Source organism: Strigops habroptila, chromosome W (genome assembly GCF_004027225.2).
Source record: "Strigops habroptila isolate Jane chromosome W, bStrHab1.2.pri, whole genome shotgun sequence".
In the NCBI taxonomy this organism is placed as follows: domain Eukaryota; kingdom Metazoa; phylum Chordata; class Aves; order Psittaciformes; family Psittacidae; genus Strigops; species Strigops habroptila.
The window spans coordinates 33,917,013-33,936,991 of NC_044301.2; the positions used below are offsets into that span (position 1 = coordinate 33,917,013).

General features: G+C 53.1%; 1 protein-coding gene across 1 annotated transcript; it reads left to right on the forward strand.

Moving 5' to 3' along the window:
* Window positions 1-8,707: 8,707 nt before the first annotated feature.
* LOC115619064 (CMP-N-acetylneuraminate-beta-galactosamide-alpha-2,3-sialyltransferase 2-like) lies at window positions 8,708-10,952 on the forward strand. The gene is made up of 6 exons (XM_030511077.1): window positions 8,708-9,052; window positions 9,165-9,358; window positions 9,738-9,917; window positions 10,098-10,143; window positions 10,300-10,419; window positions 10,748-10,952. The coding sequence occupies exons 1-6, from the start codon at window positions 8,720-8,722 to the stop codon at window positions 10,919-10,921; spliced, it is 1,047 nt and encodes a 348-aa protein (XP_030366937.1). The 5' UTR covers window positions 8,708-8,719; the 3' UTR covers window positions 10,922-10,952.
* Window positions 10,953-19,979: the final 9,027 nt, after the last annotated feature.

The following is a 19,979-nucleotide window of genomic DNA, read 5'->3' on the forward strand; positions in this document are numbered from 1 at the left end:
TGAAGGACTACATCTCCCAGCGTGCACTGCGCTCCCGGGCAGGCCCGGGCTGCTTAAAGGTACAGTTTCTGCCCCAAAATGGGCCTCCTCCCCTGGCGGCAGCGCGCACCCCTAAGTGTTCTGGGTCGTCCGTGTCACGAGCCCACCTGGACTTAGCCCGGCTCCTCTGCGGCGGGGTGGGGGTACCCGGGTACCGCCGGTGGGTGCCGGTGCCCGGTGGGCGCCCAGGGTTGGGTGTCCGGGGGGTGTTGGGGTGGGTGGCAGGGTGGGTACTGGGGGTTGCTGATGTGCCGGGTGAGTACCGGAATCGGGGGGGGTACCGGGATGGACACCGAGGGGTGCCGATGTGTCGGGGTGGGTACCAGGGAGAGGTACAGGGGTGCCCACGGACGCCGATACGCCGGGTGGGTACCGGGATGGATGCCGGGGGGGTTGCGATGCGCCGGGCTGTACACCGGGACAGACACCGGAGATGCCGGTGGGCCGGGTGGGCTCTCCTCCTACAAGTCCCAAAAGCCCCGCCGGGCGGCCGCGGACTACATCTCCCAGGCTGCCGGGCCCGGCCCCCCGCACGGCGCGGCGCAGCACAGCCCGGGCCGGCTCCGCACGACGCGGAGGGCACGACGCGGAGAGCGCAGCGCGGGAGGGCGCGGCGCCGGTGGGCGGGCGGCAGCAGCAGCAACCCGGGTGCGCCCGGCGGCGGGGCCGTGCTGGAGCCGAGCCAGGTACCGCGGCGGAAAGCGGGCCTGGGGCGGGGAGATTGCGGGGTGCACCCCGGGGAGGGTGGCCGGGAGCTGCCCCGGTGCTGGGGGAGCACGCACCCGGGGTGCACTGGGATCAGCCCCAGGGAGGATGCGCTGACCCAGGGTGCTGGCCCGGGCCCTGCGGTGCTGGCCCCGGGGAGGATGCGCTGTCCACAGCCCCGGGAGGATGCTCGGCCTTGGAAGAGAGTTTCGGGGCTGGGGGTGCTCCCCGAGGAGCTGCCCTCTCCAGCTGGGGTGCTGCGAGGGGCCCGGACGCCGGGGGGGTGCCGGGGGCAGAGCTGGGGTGGCCACAGAGGGGACCGGAGGGGTAGGAGAGAGCTGATTGGGGGTGCCCCCAGTCCCCAGCAGTGCCAATGGGCATGCGAGGTCCCTCAGCAGCAGAGTGACACATGGCTGCGTGACACACCTCGCCTGGGTAGTGGCAGCTAGGATTTCACAAACACAGCACAAGGGGCTCTGGGGACAGGGTAGGAAACTGTTATCGAGCAGGGACACATCCCCTGCCTGCAGCTGTGTGTGCAGGGTGCCAGTGCTGGTATGGGATCCGGTCAGCCTTCAACCCACCGGGGTTATGGGGTGTCTCCCCGGCCAAGGCATGGCTGTCGGGGTGCTGGAGCCCAGCTTTCAGGGCCTGGTGATGCAAGAGGTCCCCATGCACACTAGGGACTTGGGTGCTGCTGAGAAGGTGAGGTTTTGCTGGGGCTCCAGTTGCGAAGCCAGAGGGCTTATTGCAAAGCTCACAAATATTTCCCCAGAGTGAGGGTTCCCCATCCCAGCAGGAGGATTTTGGGGGATGAGGATGGTGCTTGGGCAGTGGGGAAGCTTGGACTGGACGAAGGGTCATGTCCCCTCCTGCAAACAAAGAAAAAACATGGCTGGGTAAAACCAAATAACCCTAGACCCCTAAAACTTGCTGAGCTTCCCTCCAGGAAGACACATGGGCTCCATGCTTGCTGGCAGAGGCAGTTTTGCCCCCTGTTATCTGGGGATCCCCTGTTTCCAGTACAGTAGCACTGGCCACATCTCAGCCATCCCAGGGTGGTGAACTCCGATGGGAAGTTGCTCAGGGCTTGGTTTGCCTTTTGCTTTCCCTTTTATTAGAGCCAGATGTTGTGTCTGCAGCGGTGATGCTTGGGGTGGGAAGAGGAAGCTGCCGTCCCCTGCAACCCGCCATGCGCGTGCCTGTCCCCATCTGGCAGCAAGCGAGAGGAGGAGAGGAAGAGGGAGAGGAGAGCCCTAGCAGCCACACACTGGGGGAACCGACTTGGGCTTGAATTTTCATGGCCAAATAACTCCAAACTGGTGCTTTTTGGAGAAAGGCTTCAAGGGTGCAATGGTTTTCCCACCAGCTCTTGGCACTCCAGATGCACATGCCAAGGTCCCAGCAGCTTAATGGCTCTCATCTCCTCCCACTGCATTTAATTCTTGCAAGAGTGCAAACTGCTAATTGCTCTCCAGCGGCTTGGCTGGCTTCGGTGCTTTCCAATGAGCTGTGATTTATTGGAGCCTGCCAGTCCCTGGGGGCTTGGGATGTGTCAGGAAAGGCCGGGAACCTCCATGTCAGGCTCTGGGGAATTTCTCAGCTCCACATTGCTCTTTGCTGTCAGCATCTCCTGAAAGCTTTTTTGGAGACTGCAAGAAACGTGGGCCTCAGCTCTGTGGCAAAGTTTCCAAAGATGCTCACAAAATCACACATGGATGAATGGTGAATATATAAAAACAATTTATATATATATGTATATATATGTGCATGTGTGATATATGGATCTGTATTTTTTCCTTACAGCAATGGGGCTCTAAAATAACCCCCACAACAATCACTCTTGGGAAACCAGAGCAAGGTGCAGTCACTTTGCCCTGGATGCCACCATGCCCCCACCAAGGGACCTTTTATCTGCAGCTATAATTGGGCTAATTAGGAACATGCAAATGCTCCCTTTTCTCTCTAAGTGTCTGAGCAGAGCCCTGGCTAGCAGAAAGGAGAAGTTGGGTTTCCTCACTGGGTGCTGCTCTAATTTTACATCTGATGGGAGTCCCCCGCAGTCACTGCGCTGTGTTGGGATCGGTGGTGGAGCCTTTCCTAACATCCCTGAGATGAAATCTCCTAGGTACAATTTTCCTAACAAGTTTAAGGCCCTCTCAGTGCCACCCACAAGCAAAGTAGTTTGCAGTTCTCTGCTCAGGCTGTGTCCAGGGGGAGAGAGGGGAGCTTTGGGTCACAGCACCCATCAACCAGCCCTCAAAGCCTTTAGGTTTCCACCTAAAGGTTTCCATCCTTGGAGCAGCCGAGCCCCAGGGAGAGGGATGCGGGGGGGGCCCTGCATTGCTGCTTGCCTTCCCTGGGCAAAAGGCTATGGTTAGAGTCAGCTCCCCAGCCTGGTGTTGGCCCATCCTGCACTCCTGCACATATTTTCCTGGTGAGGTATGGATCATGAACCTAATGGCTGGGAAAATGAGCTGCAGCAGTGGAGGGGAAGCGGGTCCCTCCCTGCTGGGTGCTGGAGGGGAGCAGGAGCCCTGCCCTTGCTGGGGACCATGCCTGCCTGAAGTGTGGCCACATCCTTGCATGTGGCTGAGGATGGGGACACCGGTTTTGTGGTGTTCATGGGGTGCAGCCCTGTTGTGGCAGTCAGGAAGGGGGACACGGACCATGCAGACCCTGCCAACCCCAGCCTGTGGCCATGGGAGGAGAAGATGGAAATGTGAGCTCCCTGCAGGGCCTGGTGGCTTTGCATGGGGAGCTGGAGGGAGGACAGGGGAGAGGAGGCAGTGGGTGGTGGTGAGCCCTGGGCTCTGCCTCCTCTGCTCTGCCAGGGCTGGCTGGCAACCCTATCTGCTAGCCAGCCCTGAGCCCAGCTGCTCAGTGGTGTCCAGACCAGTGGTATCTGATGTGGTGGTACATGACCTGGTGGCTTGGTGGTATTTAATCTGGTGGTATGTGTCCTGGTGGCTTGGTGGTATTTAATCTGGTGGTACCTAACCTGCTGGTACATGACCTGGTGGTTTGGTGGTACCTAAACTGGTGGTACCTGACCTGATGGCTCAGTGGTACCCAACCCAAGTGGTACCTGAGTGGTACGTGACCCGGTGGTACCCAACCTGGTGGTACCCAATCTGGTGTTGTGATGGTACCCAGCTCAGTGGTACCCAGCAGTGAGGCAGTTGGTGCAAACTGGGGGCTCTGGGGTGGGTGCCTGGGGGTGCAGGGCAGCAGGGCTGGGTCTGCCCCTTGGCTCTGGCCAGCTCTGCAGGCATTCAGGGCCAGGGGGCAGAGTTTCTCCACTGCATCAGACTGAGCAGCAAGTTCCTCTCCTTTCCTCTCCCTGCCTGTCCTACCTCAGAGAGAAGGCTGCTGCTCCCAGTGCAGGGACCTGGGTGTAATGAGGCCACACAGTGAATGTGGCCTTGGGCTTATCAACCCCCCTGGAGTGCAGGGGCTTGGGATGTTGCTGGACTGGTCCCTGCAATCCCCATCCAACCACAAGGATGGGAGCATCCCTTTCTGAGCTTTCCCATTTGCTGGCACCTCCCCTGTGCCCCCAAATCCCCCAGGAAATGGTTTCAATGGTGATTAGCTCCATCCCAGCTCCATGCTGGGGATTTGGCCTCCCATGCTCTTTCCTGGCCCCATCCCAGTGCTGAGGGATGAGCCTGAAATAACCCCTCCAGATGCTGGGCATGAGGAAACCCTGAAATTGCTGCCATGGCCAGCAACCAATTAACTGGGCTCCATTAGCTGATTGAGCTGGCTGATAAGAGTATGATTAATTAAAAGTATGAAGAATAAGTTACTGGGTCCTTGCTGCTGTCAGGTGGTGGTGATGGCTTAACCCATGAAATTGGCTTCTTCTGTTAATCCCTGGTGCTGTCAGTCTTCATAGCATCACTTAATAGCTGAGAGAAACATCCTTCCACCAACACTGAGTTCACTCCCTCTCCCATCCACCTTCCAGAGAGGAAAAAAAGATAAAGAGGAAAAATATAATCCCTCTGGATGGACAATGCAGGAAAAGACCTTTTTAATTGACCGTGCTTTTCTTGCTGGGTCTCAGTTTGGCTTTGGAAGCCAAGTGATGCAGAAGGATGGGAGCATTGCCCCTTCCTGTGCTGCCCTTGGCAGATTCCCACTTGACATTCCAAGCTAACGCAAGCTGACGGCCCTGGCTAAAGCAGTGCCTGGGGGGGGGCTGTGACCTCGGGTAACCACTTGGGCCATGGAAAAAAGCAAATTTGAGGGGTTTTATGAATTTTTGTAGTAATTCCGCTCACTGAAGCCAGGCCTGAAACAAGAACAGATCACCACTCGGTGTTTCTTTCTGCCTGGGGCTGAAGGAGGGGGAGAAGACTCAACTTCCTTCCCTATTAAAGAAAACCCCCCCTAAATCTCATTTTTCCTACCCATGATAGCAAGAGAGATGCTGGTCCAGGATGGAGCCATCCTCACACACTGTCCCCTCTTCCACCTACAGAAGCTAGGCACAGCTCCTGCATCTGGTCACTGGTTCAATGGTGGCAGAGATGACATCCCTGCACAGGGGCCATGGGATGGGTGGCACCTGGACGCCCAGGACTGCATTTCCAATGACTCCTAGGGGAATTCCCAGCCCCAGCATCCCTGTGAGGAGCAGCAGCTGATGCGGGCAGCACTGCCTCTGCTCCTCTGTGCCCCTTCTCTCCTGGCCCCAAGCAGGGTGACCCCCATCTCCTGGTGATAGCTCCTTCCCGTGCCCACCCTGTCATTTACCAGCAAAGAAATCAGTGCCAACAACCTCAGGATATCTTAGAAATGAGCAAACAAAGCCGAAAAGACCGAAAAAAAAAAAAGCCATGTTGGGGATGTGCTCGATGGTGTTAGAGCCGATGGGGAAGGGGAAGACATCCTCCAGGCCACAGGGCTGTTGGTCACATTGTTCCAGCATTCATCCTGAAATTAAACCTTATACATCCCAAAAGGAAAGATGATATGATTGGAAGAAATCATCCAAATGTAAAAGCAGCGAAGCAATTTGCTGGGCCCTTTTAATAGCCTCGCTTCATTATCTCTTGCAATCAAAGAGAAACTCATGTTTGATGAGCCCATGGTCTTCAGGAGGCAATTAAGGAGACCTGGGGATGAATTTGGGAGTGGGAGGACATTTAATGGTATTGCTGAGTTGCTGGGCTCGCTCACCATGGAATAAATCCCCAAATCCCCTGTTATTTTAAGAAGGAAACATCAAACCCTGGTGCAAAGAGCCTCTGCAATGCTCCTGTCTGTCAGGGTTTAATTTGGTGGTGGCAGGTTGGGTTGGACTTTGGGAGCTGGCAGGGAGGGTATGGTTAATCCTGGGGTGTGGATGGATGTGTAGGTGCCGTGTCCCTACCGGGGTCTATAAGGACCAGTGCAGATGGCAACAGCTGCCATCCTCTGCTAGGAAAGGGATGACTCAAGCCACTGGAATTTAAGGATGCTAGGCTGGAGGATGGTTTTCTATCAGGGGCAGCTCTGGGAGGTCCCAAACAAAATGTGCTCCAGATGCCAGGATGCGGCAGGCAGGGCATGGCTGGGCTGGGGAGCTGGAAAGGGATTTTTTTCTCCCTTTCACCAGGAACAAAAATACCACGAGCACATGATAGCTGATTTCCTTTAGCCTTTAAAAAGCCCTGTGGGATGGTGAGTGGTGGGAGCAGGGGAAGGGGGATCGGCCCATCCTGCTTGGAGTCCCCACCATGGCTAAGCTAAAAAGAGCCCAAAATTGCCTTTTACCTCCGAAACCTTCCAGCATGATGCATCCTGTGGGGATATAGAGCTTTTTACTGAGTTTGTCCCAAACTCCCCTTGATGCAACCCCTCTGTTAACAACCACCTCTGCGTTTTCCACTGGCAGCAACCCAAAAACTTGTTGCAGATGCTCACTGGCCACGTGTGCACCATGGAGGCATATTAACCCCCCCCCAGAGACAGGGAATAGACTTGGACAACAATCATGCCAGGGATGTGCACCCATTTTCTGTCTCTTTAAAGACTGTCACCCCTTGGACAAACACTTGATGGTGGGTTAATAATGATTTGGGGAGGAGCTGTCTGTGCAATGGGCTGGGGGGGAATTTTTTGGGCCGTGCTTAGGTCTCCCCCATCCCAGCAAAGAGCTTTGGGGGGGGCTCAGCAGCCTCCATCCCCAGGAAGAAAGATGGCATCTTCAATAGGATAGTTTTTAATAGGAAAGAGGCATCCTGGTGCCTGCTAAGTCCTAATTAGTGCTGCTGGCCTCTGCACTGGCTTAATTGGAGCCAGGGCTGAGCTATGGAGATGATGCTGCTGTGGGGGGATCCTGCCCTGGCATCCTCCTCCCCTTTTTGGGGTGATGGACCCTACCCCAACTTAGCAGCTGTGTTAAAAGGGGATTTTCAGCTACTTGGGGGTTTTTTTTGGCTGAGGAGGAGGGTTTGGCTTTGCCCCCCCCCCCAGCTCCTCCCATCCCTCCCCAGGCGCAGGCGCCAGCACCTGGCAAAGTATCCCTTCATACTTGGAGCATTGTGTACAGTTCTGGTGTCCTCAACATAAAAAGGACATGGAGCTGCTGGAACAGGTCCAGAGGAGGGCCAGGAGAATAATAAGGGGGCTGGAGCACCTCCCGTATGAAGACAGGCTGAGAAAGTTGGGGCTGTTCAGCCTGGAGAAGAGAAGGCTGCGTGGAGACCTCATAGCAGCCTTCCAGTATCTGAAGGGGGCCTACAAGGATGCTGGGGAGGGACTCTTCATCAGGGACTGTAGTGGTAGGACAAGGGGTAATGGCTTCAAACTTAAACAGGGGAAGTTTAGATTAGATATAAGGAAGAAGTTCTTCCCTGTGAGGGTGGTGAGGCACTGGAATGGGTTGCCCAAGGAAGCTGTGGCTGCCCCATCCCTGGAGGTGTTCAAGGCCAGGTTGGATGGAGTCTTGGGTGACATGGTTTAGTGCGAGGTGTCCCTGCCCATGGCAGGGGGGTTGGGACTAGATGATCTTAAGGTCCTTTCCAACCCTAACTATTCTATGATTCTATGATTCTATTTTTACCTGTCGGGATCACGAGCCTTCAACAGTGACCTTCCCTGAGGGATTCTGCCACATGGGGGGGAACACAACAGCCACCAGTGTTGGTACCCGATTGGGCACCCGTGGGGCTGTGACATGGCTGTTTCCTGTTGGTGGCAGCAGCTGGTGAAGAGGGTTTTGGAGGGGCTGCTTGTGGCTTGGTAGAGGAGGAGGATTGAGCCTGAGAAAGGAGACGCTTGTTTGGCTCCAGAGGCAAGTTCATGGCTCAGCCTTTATCTGGCAGAGAGGGCACAGCCTGGGAGCTCCCCCAGTGCTGCCAGTGAGGAGCATCTCGGCTTGCTTTGCACCAGCTTGTCCCCTTTGGGGATGGGTTGGGTGGCATTTTGCAAAGCTCAACAGGGAATTAACAAACTCCTCTGCCCCTCAGCACCCTCCTGCTTGGTGCACCCCCCAGGTCTGCCATGTGCATCACCATCCCTTGACCTGACCCACCATCCTTTCCTTCCCACTCCAGGCTGGTCTTGCAGTGGCCATGTTCCCGAGCCAGTGGTGGAGGGCAGCATGCCAGCAGATCAGCTAAACCCCAGGGACAATGAGCACTGTCACAGCTGAAAGCCAGCCAGGACCAGGACCTGGAGTCCCTGCTGAGGTGTGGTGCCGTGGCTGAAGCCGGTGTGCCGAGTGTACCAGACTCCGTGCCCGGCAGCACATGCTCTCACTGTGGCCAGACCACGTGGATGGAAAGCTGCAGCCCAGCAGGTAGGAGCTCGGTGTGGTGGCTGTTAGGGGGTCCACATCTCCACCCCATGTCACCACCGCAGTGAGCTGAAGCTCTGTGTCCCGCAGGGAGCCTCGCTGGCCAGCTGACACCATCCTGCACCCTATGCTCCAGTCCTATGCCGGGGCGGGCACCCTCCCTGGCTCAGCCATCTGCCAACCATGAAGTGCTCATTGCACTTCTGCTTCCTATCGATCACCTTCCTGCTCATCTTCGTCATGTCCCTCCTCTTCACCTACTCCCACCACAGCATCGCCTACCTGGACCCTGGCGGGCTGGGTGGCATCCACCAGGTGAAGCTGGTGCCCGGCTACGCCGGCATGCAGCAGCTCAGCAAGGGGAGCCCATACCCCTGGGGCTGTGCCTGCCACCGCTGCCCAGCTGACAAGGCCAGGGCTGCTGACTGGTTTGATGGGCGCTATGACGGCACCGTGTCCCCAGTGTGGACCAAGGACAACATGGACCTGCCACCCGACGTCCAGAGGTGGTGGATGGTGAGCAAGGGGATGGGCCCCCTCATGGGTCTTCCACACCTCTGGCACAGGGGGCACAGCTTTGTCCTCCACTGGCTGATGACCTCCCACCCTCCTTCTCCACCCCTTGCAGATGCTGCAGCCCCAGTTCAAGTCCCACAACACGCACAAGGTCCTGAGCAAGCTCTTCCAGATCGTGCCAGGCGAGGATCCCTACCGCTCCCGTGACCCACGCCACTGCCACCGCTGCGCCGTGGTCGGCAACTCGGGCAACCTGCGTGGCTCTGGTTATGGGCCGGAGATCGACAGGCACGACTTCATCATGCGGTGAGGACAGGAGACCCACTCAGCCCCACAGCCAGCACAGAGGCACAGGGTGATGCTGGCACCACCAGTGGGTGCTGAGCTCCCATTGGGCACTGCAGCGGCATCTCTCCAGGTCTGGAGGTGCCAGGGGGTTGTCCCTGCTCCAGCTGCTCGGTCAAGAAGCCCATCATGGGTTCTGCTGGGTGCTGGAGTGGGTCCAGCCCTGCCACCTCCCCTGGGCTGAATGGGGGGACCACCAGCTCATCCCAGCACCCTGAGCATCAGCGGGCTGGGAAACTGCCCCTTGGCAGCATTCAGCAGGTCACAGTGCACACCTGTGTCATCTGCAAGGGACAGGGTGGCTGGGAGGGGGGTGTCACCTTCCCCGCTCTCTCCCCAGGATGAACCAGGCCCCCACAGTGGGTTTTGAGGGTGATGTGGGTGGTCGGACCACACACCACTTCATGTACCCCGAGAGTGCCAAGAACCTGCCTGCCAATGTCAGCTTTGTGCTGGTACCCTTCAAAACCCTGGATCTACTCTGGATCACCAGTGCCCTCTCCACCGGCCAGATCAGGTTGTAAGTACCCAGCCAGCACCAGCAGCACTGGGCTGGTCACTCACCTACCACAGGGGCATATCCCCTGGGTTCCTCCCTCTGTTCCTTCTTCCCAGAGCATCCCAACCGCTGGCAGCTGAGCCTGGGGTTGGAGGACACGGGACCCCCGGTTGCTCACCTGCCTCTCCGCTTTCTTCCCAGCACGTACGCACCTGTGAAGCCTTTTCTGCGGGTGGACAAAGAAAAGGTAAGGAGGGCTCACCCCTATCGCTGTGATGAGCACCCATTTGGCCATGGTCTCTGTCACCCCATCGCCTCCTGGAGTCTTGGTGCTCTTTCCCGGGGTGCTGATGCCAAAGGGAGTGTGGACGGTTCTAGCACTAACTCCAGTGTGTTCTCCCAGGTGCAGATCTACAACCCTGCCTTCTTTAAGTACATCCATGATCGCTGGACAGAACACCATGGGCGCTACCCCTCTACCGGCATGCTGGTGCTCTTCTTTGCCCTCCATGTCTGTGACGAGGTGGGTGATGGCTCCTTGGGGTCCTCCTCTGGGCTGCTGGGTCCTGGCTGGCACAGGCTGTGGTTGCTGGGACCCTGAACCTTGCGGGGTTAAGGAGGAAGGTGTCTTCTTTGGGACCAACCACAGCAGTTTCACTTGCTCCAGTTGCCTGACACCACGGTGATAGGCACCCTTGTGCTGATGGGCACCCTTGAGCAGTGCAAAGGCCAAACAGAGGAGAGGAATGTATGGTGTGAAATCCTAGCAGCACAGCGGATGCTCATCCAAGGGGGGTCCCCAGCATGTTGTGGGGGTCAGGGCTGGCTTACCCCCCTCCTCACCACTGCAGGTGAACGTCTTCGGGTTCGGTGCCGACAGCCGGGGCAACTGGCACCACTACTGGGAGAACAACCGCTACGCCGGGGAGTTCAGGAAGACGGGAGTGCACGACGCTGACTTTGAGGCGCACATCATCGACATGCTGGCCAAAACCAGCAAGATCGAGGTGTACCGGGGGAACTGAGCCTGCCCCAGCTCCCGGCTCTCCCCAGGGCACCAGCTGGGCAGCACAGCCCCGTGCCACTGACAGAGCCAGCCCAGCCATGCTTGGTGCCTCCAGCAGCCAGTCAGGTTCAGAGCTAAAGAAGACTTTTTGCTTTTTTTAATTATTATTATAAAGAAACCCAGCTGAAAAAGGATTTGTAAACGCAATCAGCAACTGATGGCAGCAGCAGCCACCTCGCATCTCTTTACAGTCAAACCAAATGCTCTTTTTAAAATAAGACAACAACCCCCCACCCCAACCACTGAAGCTGGGTGACTCTAGGGAACACCCAAGCATCACATCTGGGCTGAGGGATACCTGGTGGCCGAGCAGCCTCACCAGTGGAACCAGCTGCTTCTTTCTTCCTTTATTTTGATATGGGTTTTTTTACCCACCTGGGGTAGCTGCTGCCGTCACTTCCCTGGGGAAGGCTCCCTCCCAACACACACAAGTACATCCTGGTGTAGCTGCATCGCATGGACCCATCGTGGGGAGCTGGTGGCCGTGGGAAGCTGACCATCACCGATGCTCTGCTGCAGGCTGGTGGCTGCTGACACGGCTAGGCTGGGAGATGGAGAGGAATCCCAGCTTCGGGGCCAGGCATCCCTGCTCCTCTACCCAAGGATTGAGGAAGGGTAGGATGGATTTCAGGGGTGACCATGCAAAAGACAGCTAAGAAACCCACAGGAATAGCAGCCCAGGCCCTTGGGCTGGGCTCTGTGAGCGCTTGCAGAATGCTCAAGGGATGCGGGATACAGCAGCAGGTCCAGCCCCACTGGAGAGGAGGAGACAAATTTTCCCTTGGCTTCTGGGTTGGGAAAAAAACAGATTAGAGCTAGCTTTATTGGGTGAATGAACCATGCTTTTGCTTTTGTGTTGCTACAAACAGATAGCTCTGGTGAGAAGCTTGAAATCCCAAAGTCTTTGCTCTGTTTGTAAAGGTGGAACCTAGTTTATACCAGCCTGGTGCAGCCAGTGTCTCCCTCAGGGTCCCCAGGGCTTCCTGTGGCATGGGACAGGGAGATGGAGAAGGGAAGTGCCTCCCCGGAAATACAATCAAAACCACTTTATTTGGGTCAAGCAGGTGGCTGGGTTGTTTTTTTGTTGTTTTTTTTTAGGAGATGCTGGAAAGCTCAAGAAAAAGGCAACCATGGAAAAGGTCCCCCAGAGAGGGACCCTCTGCCTACATGGCCAGTGACAGCGCTGGGTGCTTCGGCACGGTGGCAGCACAAGCACCAAGGTGCCAGGACTGGGGCAGGGGCTGCAGGGCCAGAGCCTTAGTTGCAATAGTTTGAGGAACAATCACCATGGGGGTTTTTTGGGCTTGGAGATATTTTTTTACCCTTTTGTATTGGGCTTTCCTGCAGCAGCCTCTTACCTGTTTCTCTGCTTTGGTTTGGTCATTTTTCAGGGTTTTCTTTTTTTTTTTTCTGAGGTTTCTTTCTGCAATCATGAAACACGAGGATTTGGGTCACCTGGAGCAGGCACTGAGCATCCCCTGGGCTGGGGAAATTCATCTTTTCTGTGCACAGGGCTTTAAACCCCTGAGTTTCATGGTGGGTTTTGGTGGAAGCGGTGCCACCCCAGCATGAGCAGCCCATCCATGACTTGCAACTGCCACGGCCAGCCCCAAATCCCGCTCCGAACCCTGGGACATAGAGGCAAGTTGCAGCAAGCCCTGGTCTCCACCTTCCTGGGTTGGTTTCCCCCTTTTTTTTTAGGGGAAGAAAACTAAAACCCACAAAACCACAAGCAACAATGAGTGCCTTGACCATCTCCTGTCGGCTGCGCCAGGCTGTGCCCGCTCCTGTACTGGCAGCAGGGACTTGGCTGATTTATCTAGCAGTCGGACTTGCTCTCAGCTGGGAAGTGCTGCTGGGGGACATGGACATATCCAGGTCACCATTTGGCTGGAGAGGCCAAATCCAGTGTGATGAGTCTGACCATGCCCAGGGCCAGGCCGGACAATCACAGGGTGAGCAGAGGCGCTGGGTACCAAACCCACTGGCAGCACAGTGCCAGTGTCCAGCGTGCTTGTGGCTCCTTGCTACCCTGACAGTATTTTTTGGGGCTGATTTCCTTCCCCTACCCCCTTTTTAAAAAATTATTGTTATTTAAGCTGTCCTGCTAGGACTTGCGCCTTCTGTTTTTCTGGCAGAGTGGCTGCCGGCCAGGCACAGGTGGAGGATGCTGCACGGCCGGCGGGGAGCTGTCGCGATGAACACCACTGTACTGTACATAGAGGAGGTGTCAGGCAGAGGCTACGGGCAGGGAAGAAGGGCCAAGGCTTTGTCTTCATCACATGGTACCTGATGGAGCACCCATCACCTCCCACCCCACTGGGAGTGGGAGAGACACCAGTGCTCTGAGCTAGGGCTGGGAGCAGGCAGTTGCCTTTGCCTGTAGCCTCTGTGTACATGGAGATTTCTGCACACAACTGTCTTAAAACAACTTTAAAAAAAAAAAAACCACCAATAAAAAACATGCATCAGAACTGCTCTGTGTTTTCCTTCTAGTAGCTCTGCCTACTAACATAGAATCATAGAATCAACTAGGTTGAAAAAGACCTTTAAGATCATCAAGTCCAACCATTACCCTGGGAGTCCTCCAACTGAAACACTGAAGCCAGTTTTCTTCCCTCTGTTGCTTTCCTTTCCAAATGTTCCATCTTCTAAAGGCAAGAAGACAGAACAGCTTTGTGAGGACTGTCACATTTACGGAGGGAAGAGCAGTCCCCTGTACCCTCTGCTCTCTCCGGACCACCACATTGCTTTGTCTGTACCAGGGTAATGGGACTGAGGACCCACTGGCCCACAAACACCAACCAAAGCAGCAAGAAGCAATTTCTGCAACACCACCTCCAACAGAACCCTCGAGAGGAGGCGAGACACCGATTTAGAAATGTATTTTAGCTCAAGACACACTACATTTCAATCATAGAATGGTTTGGGTTGGAAGGGACCTTAAAGCTCATCCAGTTCCAAAACCCCTGCCATGGGCAGGGATACCTCCCACTTCAGGAAGGGAGGAAAAGGGAGCAGGAGGGTCAGTGGGGCTGGGAGGATGCTCTGCTCTCTTCTCTCTGTTAGGGCTGCTGCTGGGCTGGACATCAGCCAGCGGTTGTGATTTGCACCCATGCAGCGGAGCAGGAGCTGGCCTGGGTGCCCAGCAGCAGAGCCCTGACACCACCGCTCTGGCCAGAGCCCACCATTAGGTGATGCCATGGCTGCCTAGACCCTGCATCTGTGTCCGATACAACTCTCCTGACCCTCTCTGGACCCTAAAAAAGAGGCTCCAGCTCCCAGCTCCCACCACCAAAGGCTGGACCCTGCAACAGGCCCAGTGTCCCAGCAGGATCCCATCCAGATGACCAGGGGTTTGGATCCCGAAGGACACATGAAGCTCCTGCGCAACAAATCACCAACTTCGGGAGTAGTTAAAATGCCTCTTTAATAATATACAAACCCAGCAACATTTAGGCCAACCAAAACATGAAATGAAATAAAGCATGAAATAAATGCAGTATACATAACAATGTGGTCTCAGTGGAGAGCAGCAAACTCACCCTGACTTGTGCACTTGGGAACAACTGTTCATGTCCTCCACCACGGGGTTTAGCCATCAGAACAGCTTTGTCTCTCCCAAACCCCTTTGAATCCAGAACTGGCAGAGGTGAAACCACGGCTCTTCTCAAATGCAACCACCTGGTGTGCGGTTTCTACAACCCCAGATCTCAAAGGGATAAAAAAGCATCCCCAAGCTGCTAGAGATGATCTGTGGGTGTCTGCCTGCCATGACACTGCAAAGGGAGAGGGAGATGGCTGAAGTGGATGGGGAACCACACTACTGAAGTTGTTCCTTGCTCTGTCCCACCTTAGATGCATCCATTGCACAACATTCACAAGCGTAAGGCACTAGGAAAATGTTTTCACAGGTTCAAACTTCAGTTCTTAAAATTTCAGCAGCAGCACACTTCAGAAGTCCTCCAAGCCCTTTAAAATCTCTGGAGATTGATAAAAGCATGAAGGGGCTTTGGACACATATTGGCACACCTGATAACCAGAAGCAATGGTGGAGAAGGGAGGTACTGGTGCAGATGGCAGTCTCCTCTCAGGAGACCTGCCCTAGGTGCCTGTCCAAGAACAGGGAGCCCTTCTCCCACAGAGTTCAGGGCTCCTGTAACACAGCTGTGTATGCAAGAGCCATCACACATACACAGCTAGGACAGAGCAGAAAGGGACAGAAAGGACTTTGTCTCAGGAGCAGCAGCAAGGAGTTGATCAGGACCAAAAAGGGGTTTCCCCGACTCCTCCTGAAGATGCTGGAAGTGTCACCATCATCCAGCTGCCTACCACTGGTCTGGAACCAGCTGCAGTCACAGCACATGTGTGCTCTTTCCCCCAAATGCGACTCAGGTCACTTCTCTGGCAGCGTAGTGTGTCATACCTGCAAAGCAGTGCTTTGTTTTGTGTGGTAGCTCAGAACCAGTCTTACATCAGGAACCCAACAGCTTTTTAGAGACAGCTTGAAGTCATCTGCTGACACCAACCCCCTCCCTTCCAAGTCCTGTTCCCTGATCGAATACTTTTTAAAGATAAAAATCCAATCGATCCATTAAGGAAAAAGTAGTTTAAAACAGAAAAGCATCCTGAAATGGGCAGAAATTAACCTGACCAAGCATTGGAATAAAATCACTTGGGAAGACAAATCTGAAGGTTGTGAATGTTTTGCTGGCACAGGGTGCCCAGAGAAGCTGTGGCTGCCCCATCCCTGGCAGTGTTCAAGGCCAGGTTGGACACAGGGGCTTGGAGCAACCTGCTCTAGTGGAAGGTGTCCCTGCCTGTGGCAGGGGGTTGGAACTGGGTGAGCTTTAAGGTCCCTTCCAACCCAAACCAGTCTGGGATTCTATGATTCTCAGCAGCCAAGCCTTCTGTCTGAAATAAAACCGACTTCTGCCCTTGCAAGCAACCTCCCTCCCCCCAAACATAGAAACTTCTACCTTATTTTCATAGATTTCTTCCCAAAATGTGACCATTTGGTTAGAGTGTGCTGGAAGGACAAGGGCAGTGATGGCAAGGCTGTGCTTTCCCAGTTACTTGGCAGTGCTGGGGTAATGGTTGGACTTGATCTTAAAGGTCTTTTCCAACCTGATTGATTCTATGATTCTATGAATGTGCCAGAGACACAAGCATCGTGAGCAATCAAGGGCACACACTCCCCACCTCCCCATGCAGCACCATCCCCTTCATTGCTACGAGAAATGAGAGAGGGAAACGTGTGCTGGAAAATGAGCAGCACCACTGCTCTCAATTCCTCATATCGCTGTTCCCACTCTGCCCAGAGCCATCACTGCCCCTCAGCGCTTGTCCAGCACTAAGGCTGCAGAGGAAGATGCTCCCTGAGCTGGGAATCAGGACTGATCCTCTTTCCAAGGCTGGGCTTAAGTGGTTGAATAACGGGCAAAGGATCAAACAGCAATCCAACTCTCCTTCTACCTCAGTTCAGCCACTCTGCCATCCATCCCCTTGCCTGTTTTTATTTTGCAGTGTCTTGTGCTCTGATGGGCAAAAGGAACTAATGTGCTCAGCTGCCTGAGGAAAGAGATTAGAGAAGTGTTAAGGGGAGTGGGAAAACTCTGGCACAGGGAGCAGGAGTGTTAAATGGAATACAGAGCAGCCACAAACCCACCTGGGAGTTTGGATGTTGGTATCTGCACCATCTGAAAGCTGAAGAGCTTAAATCAATACAGAGAGACAGAGCTAGAGCCAACCTGGCTCAGATGATGAAGCATCAGGTAGAACAAAGAGAAGAGAGGTCCTACAGCAGCACAGGCTGAGTTTGGAGGTGTTGCAGGAACAGCAACACGATCAGTGGCAGCTTGAATGCAACAGTGGAAAGAAGGAATCCAAGCTTACACCAAGACTTGGAGATGCAGTGGAAGCTTCACATGGCCTCCCCTCCTTGCCACAAAACAATGAGAAGAAACCATCCAACAAGGCACATCAAATCTGGACACTAGAGTCAGCACAGAGAAAACAAGAAGAAACTAAGTCTGGCAAAGATGGATGTGAAAATCCCTGTAACACACCCTCCTGAAACAGAAAACATCATTCCTAAGTAGACTGCTTTAATTTTATCCTCAGATAATTAAATATGAACGAGAAACTCCCTCTTCTCTAACACCACTTTTACTCAAGCTTCTCAGCACTCACTCAAGAACTAACAAAACATGAGAGCTTAGGAAAGGACACAAGAAGTGTAAGACAACGTAATACCTCTGAAAAAAGTAATTTAATGGAAGAGGCTGCTATCTCTTACACAGTTTCCCACTACAGATGACACCAGGGCAAGCAAGCCCTTCCCAGTGTATAGGAATGCCGTAGATTTAGATGGATTCACCACCACCACACCAGCAAACCCACACAGATGATTACTTCTGGGGTAAGAAAAAACAAGCCTACACATGCCAAGTGCATGTCACCCCCAGTGGCCTATCTCCCCATGGGTCACCCTTCCCTTAACATTTGTCACTGATGGGCAATAAGTTTATCCTAACATGGGTTATAGAATCATAGAATAGTTTGGGTTGGAAGGGACCTTCAAAGGTCATCTAGTCCAACCCCCCTGCAATGAGCAGGGATGCTCAACCTATAATATTTTAGCCAAAAAGAGAAATTATTTTCTCATATTAAACTCCAGTTAGCTTCTCCCATGGACTGCAGGACTCTGAGACCTTTCTCAGCAGAAAGCATTTTAAGGCTGTTTTAAGGATAAGAATCATGATGCATAACTTTACAGGCCATGTTATTTAGCGTCTTAGATGCTAAGATGGTGTCATAGCACCTTCCAAGATCCAATTTCTAATTCAAAGATGTACTAAAGGTAGTAACTCTTCAACTGATTTTGTTGTTCTTTTTTTAGGCACTCTAATTTTAGTCCTCAGATAAAGGGATTAGAGCCTTACATCACCATTTAATACCTCTGGAAGAAAACACTACACTAGAAGGACCTTCCTTGGCCTCAGTATCTAGCACTATTTTAAAAGACACTATCTAACTGTCCCCTTGACAGGTATTGAAGTTGGTGAAGACAAACAATTCTTTAACATTGTAAGGTTAAAAGTAGCTGCCAGAAATTATATTGACTAAGCTTGAACAGCAGCTGAAGACTACAGATTCTGATATAAAACAAGAATCAGAATTCTGAGCAAGGAAAGCCAGAGTAGGTGTTAATAAGCTGCAAGACTGACAATTATCAAACCACCTATCACAAAGTCTCAAACAGCAAACACAGCATTACAGAGAGCTTTGCTATATCTATTGACATGACAGGAAACTGTTTCCACTCTCTACTTTTGGTGTTGAAAAGTCAACACATCTAGACAGAAAATAAACCTAAGCAGACATAATGACATAGTAGCTCGTAAACCACAATTTTGTTGGCAGAACTGCTGGGGAAGAGACACCCGTATCAAAAGTTGTCTGAGGAACTAACAGGCACCTATAAATTAGGGAAAAGAAAAAAATAATCACAAGGAGGAATATAATCTGGCTGCAACTTAAATAATGCTACTTCAGGAACGAGTGGTTGGTAGAGGACAGCATGTTGGTAAATTTCCAGGTTGGTCTTAACTAGTTCTAACACTGCAGAGAACAAACTGAATGAACATCTCATCAGGAGTTGCATCAAGTACTTTAGCTCACCTCAGCTGCGTACTTTGTCTTCTCCTGGAGAAGTATCATGCCTCAGCAGCAACAACAAATGGTCAATCAACTCTAATCAGAAGGGCTGCTCAAAGACACATCCCAAGTGTCACGTATAAAACTCTTTGGTTGAACACCTGTTTCCCTGGATAAGGAAGGCACAGCAACATCCCATAAAACCAACGGAGGGACCAACATCCTCCTTAGTACATACATCCTGCATGGGAACAGTGGGATCACAGTATCTATGTGGGAAAGATATAAGAAGTGATTGGATTTTAAACTGCTATTAGATGCTTTATGAACCTTTCATTTAAGCATTTAATTCTAACACACCAGGCAATTTCAATGCCAAGAGCAATAATAGGGGAATTTGGAAGTAATGACAATCAAGTGTGTCCTGGGTTCAGCTGTAGCAGTCATTTTTCTCCTTCTTAGTAGCTGGTGCAGTGCTGTGTTTCGGCTTTAGTCTGAGAACAATGCTGATAACACACCGATGTTTGTAGTTGTTGCTAAGTAACCCATTTGTATTGTGCATTGCTTGTGTTTATTGTTTTCTTTTCCTCTTCCCCTTTTAGTTTTATATTCTCTCCCCTTGTTATTTCCCTTATCATTATGGTTATTGGTGGTAGCAGTAGTGGTTTTGCATTATACCTTAGTTGCGGGACTGCTCTTATCTCAACCCGTGGGAGTTACATTCTTCCCATTCTCCTCCCCATCCCTCCGGGAGCGGGGGGAAGAAGAAGGGGGGGAGTGAGCGAGCGGCTGTGTGGTTCTGAGTTACCGGCTGGGCTCAAACCACGACAAAGTGGAATCTCTGCCTACAGCAGCCACACAGAGCACTCCTGGCTGTGAGATCTCAAGGAGCTGTCCCTACTATGGTCGCTACAATTCAGAGAGCAGGGAATTTTTGCATGTCAATTCAAAAACAAGTTTGAAATCCTTGAAGGGGTCACATACTACAAATGAATTCACCAGTCACAAAGGAGAACACACTCAAAGAGGTGGCATTGTTCAACCTCATACAGCACATGATCAAATCCTTAATTTTCTTCACAACTCTCCACTCCTATGTTCCACAGCCTCTGTGTCACCCCAGATGGGGGAGCTTGCTCTGATAACCCATTTTAAGGCGTAAAGGTTTTGGACTTTCACCTTTGCTGCCTTAGGATCATCTGACTCCTTTTGCATGCTGAGAACATCTGGATCGTGAATGGGCAGACCATAGATTCAACTGATGGCCTGACCTGAAGCAACTCAAGCAGCAGAAAGCAAACTTCAAACAAGAACCAGGGAAGGTTTTGGGCTCATACTTACACTACTGATGCCATTTA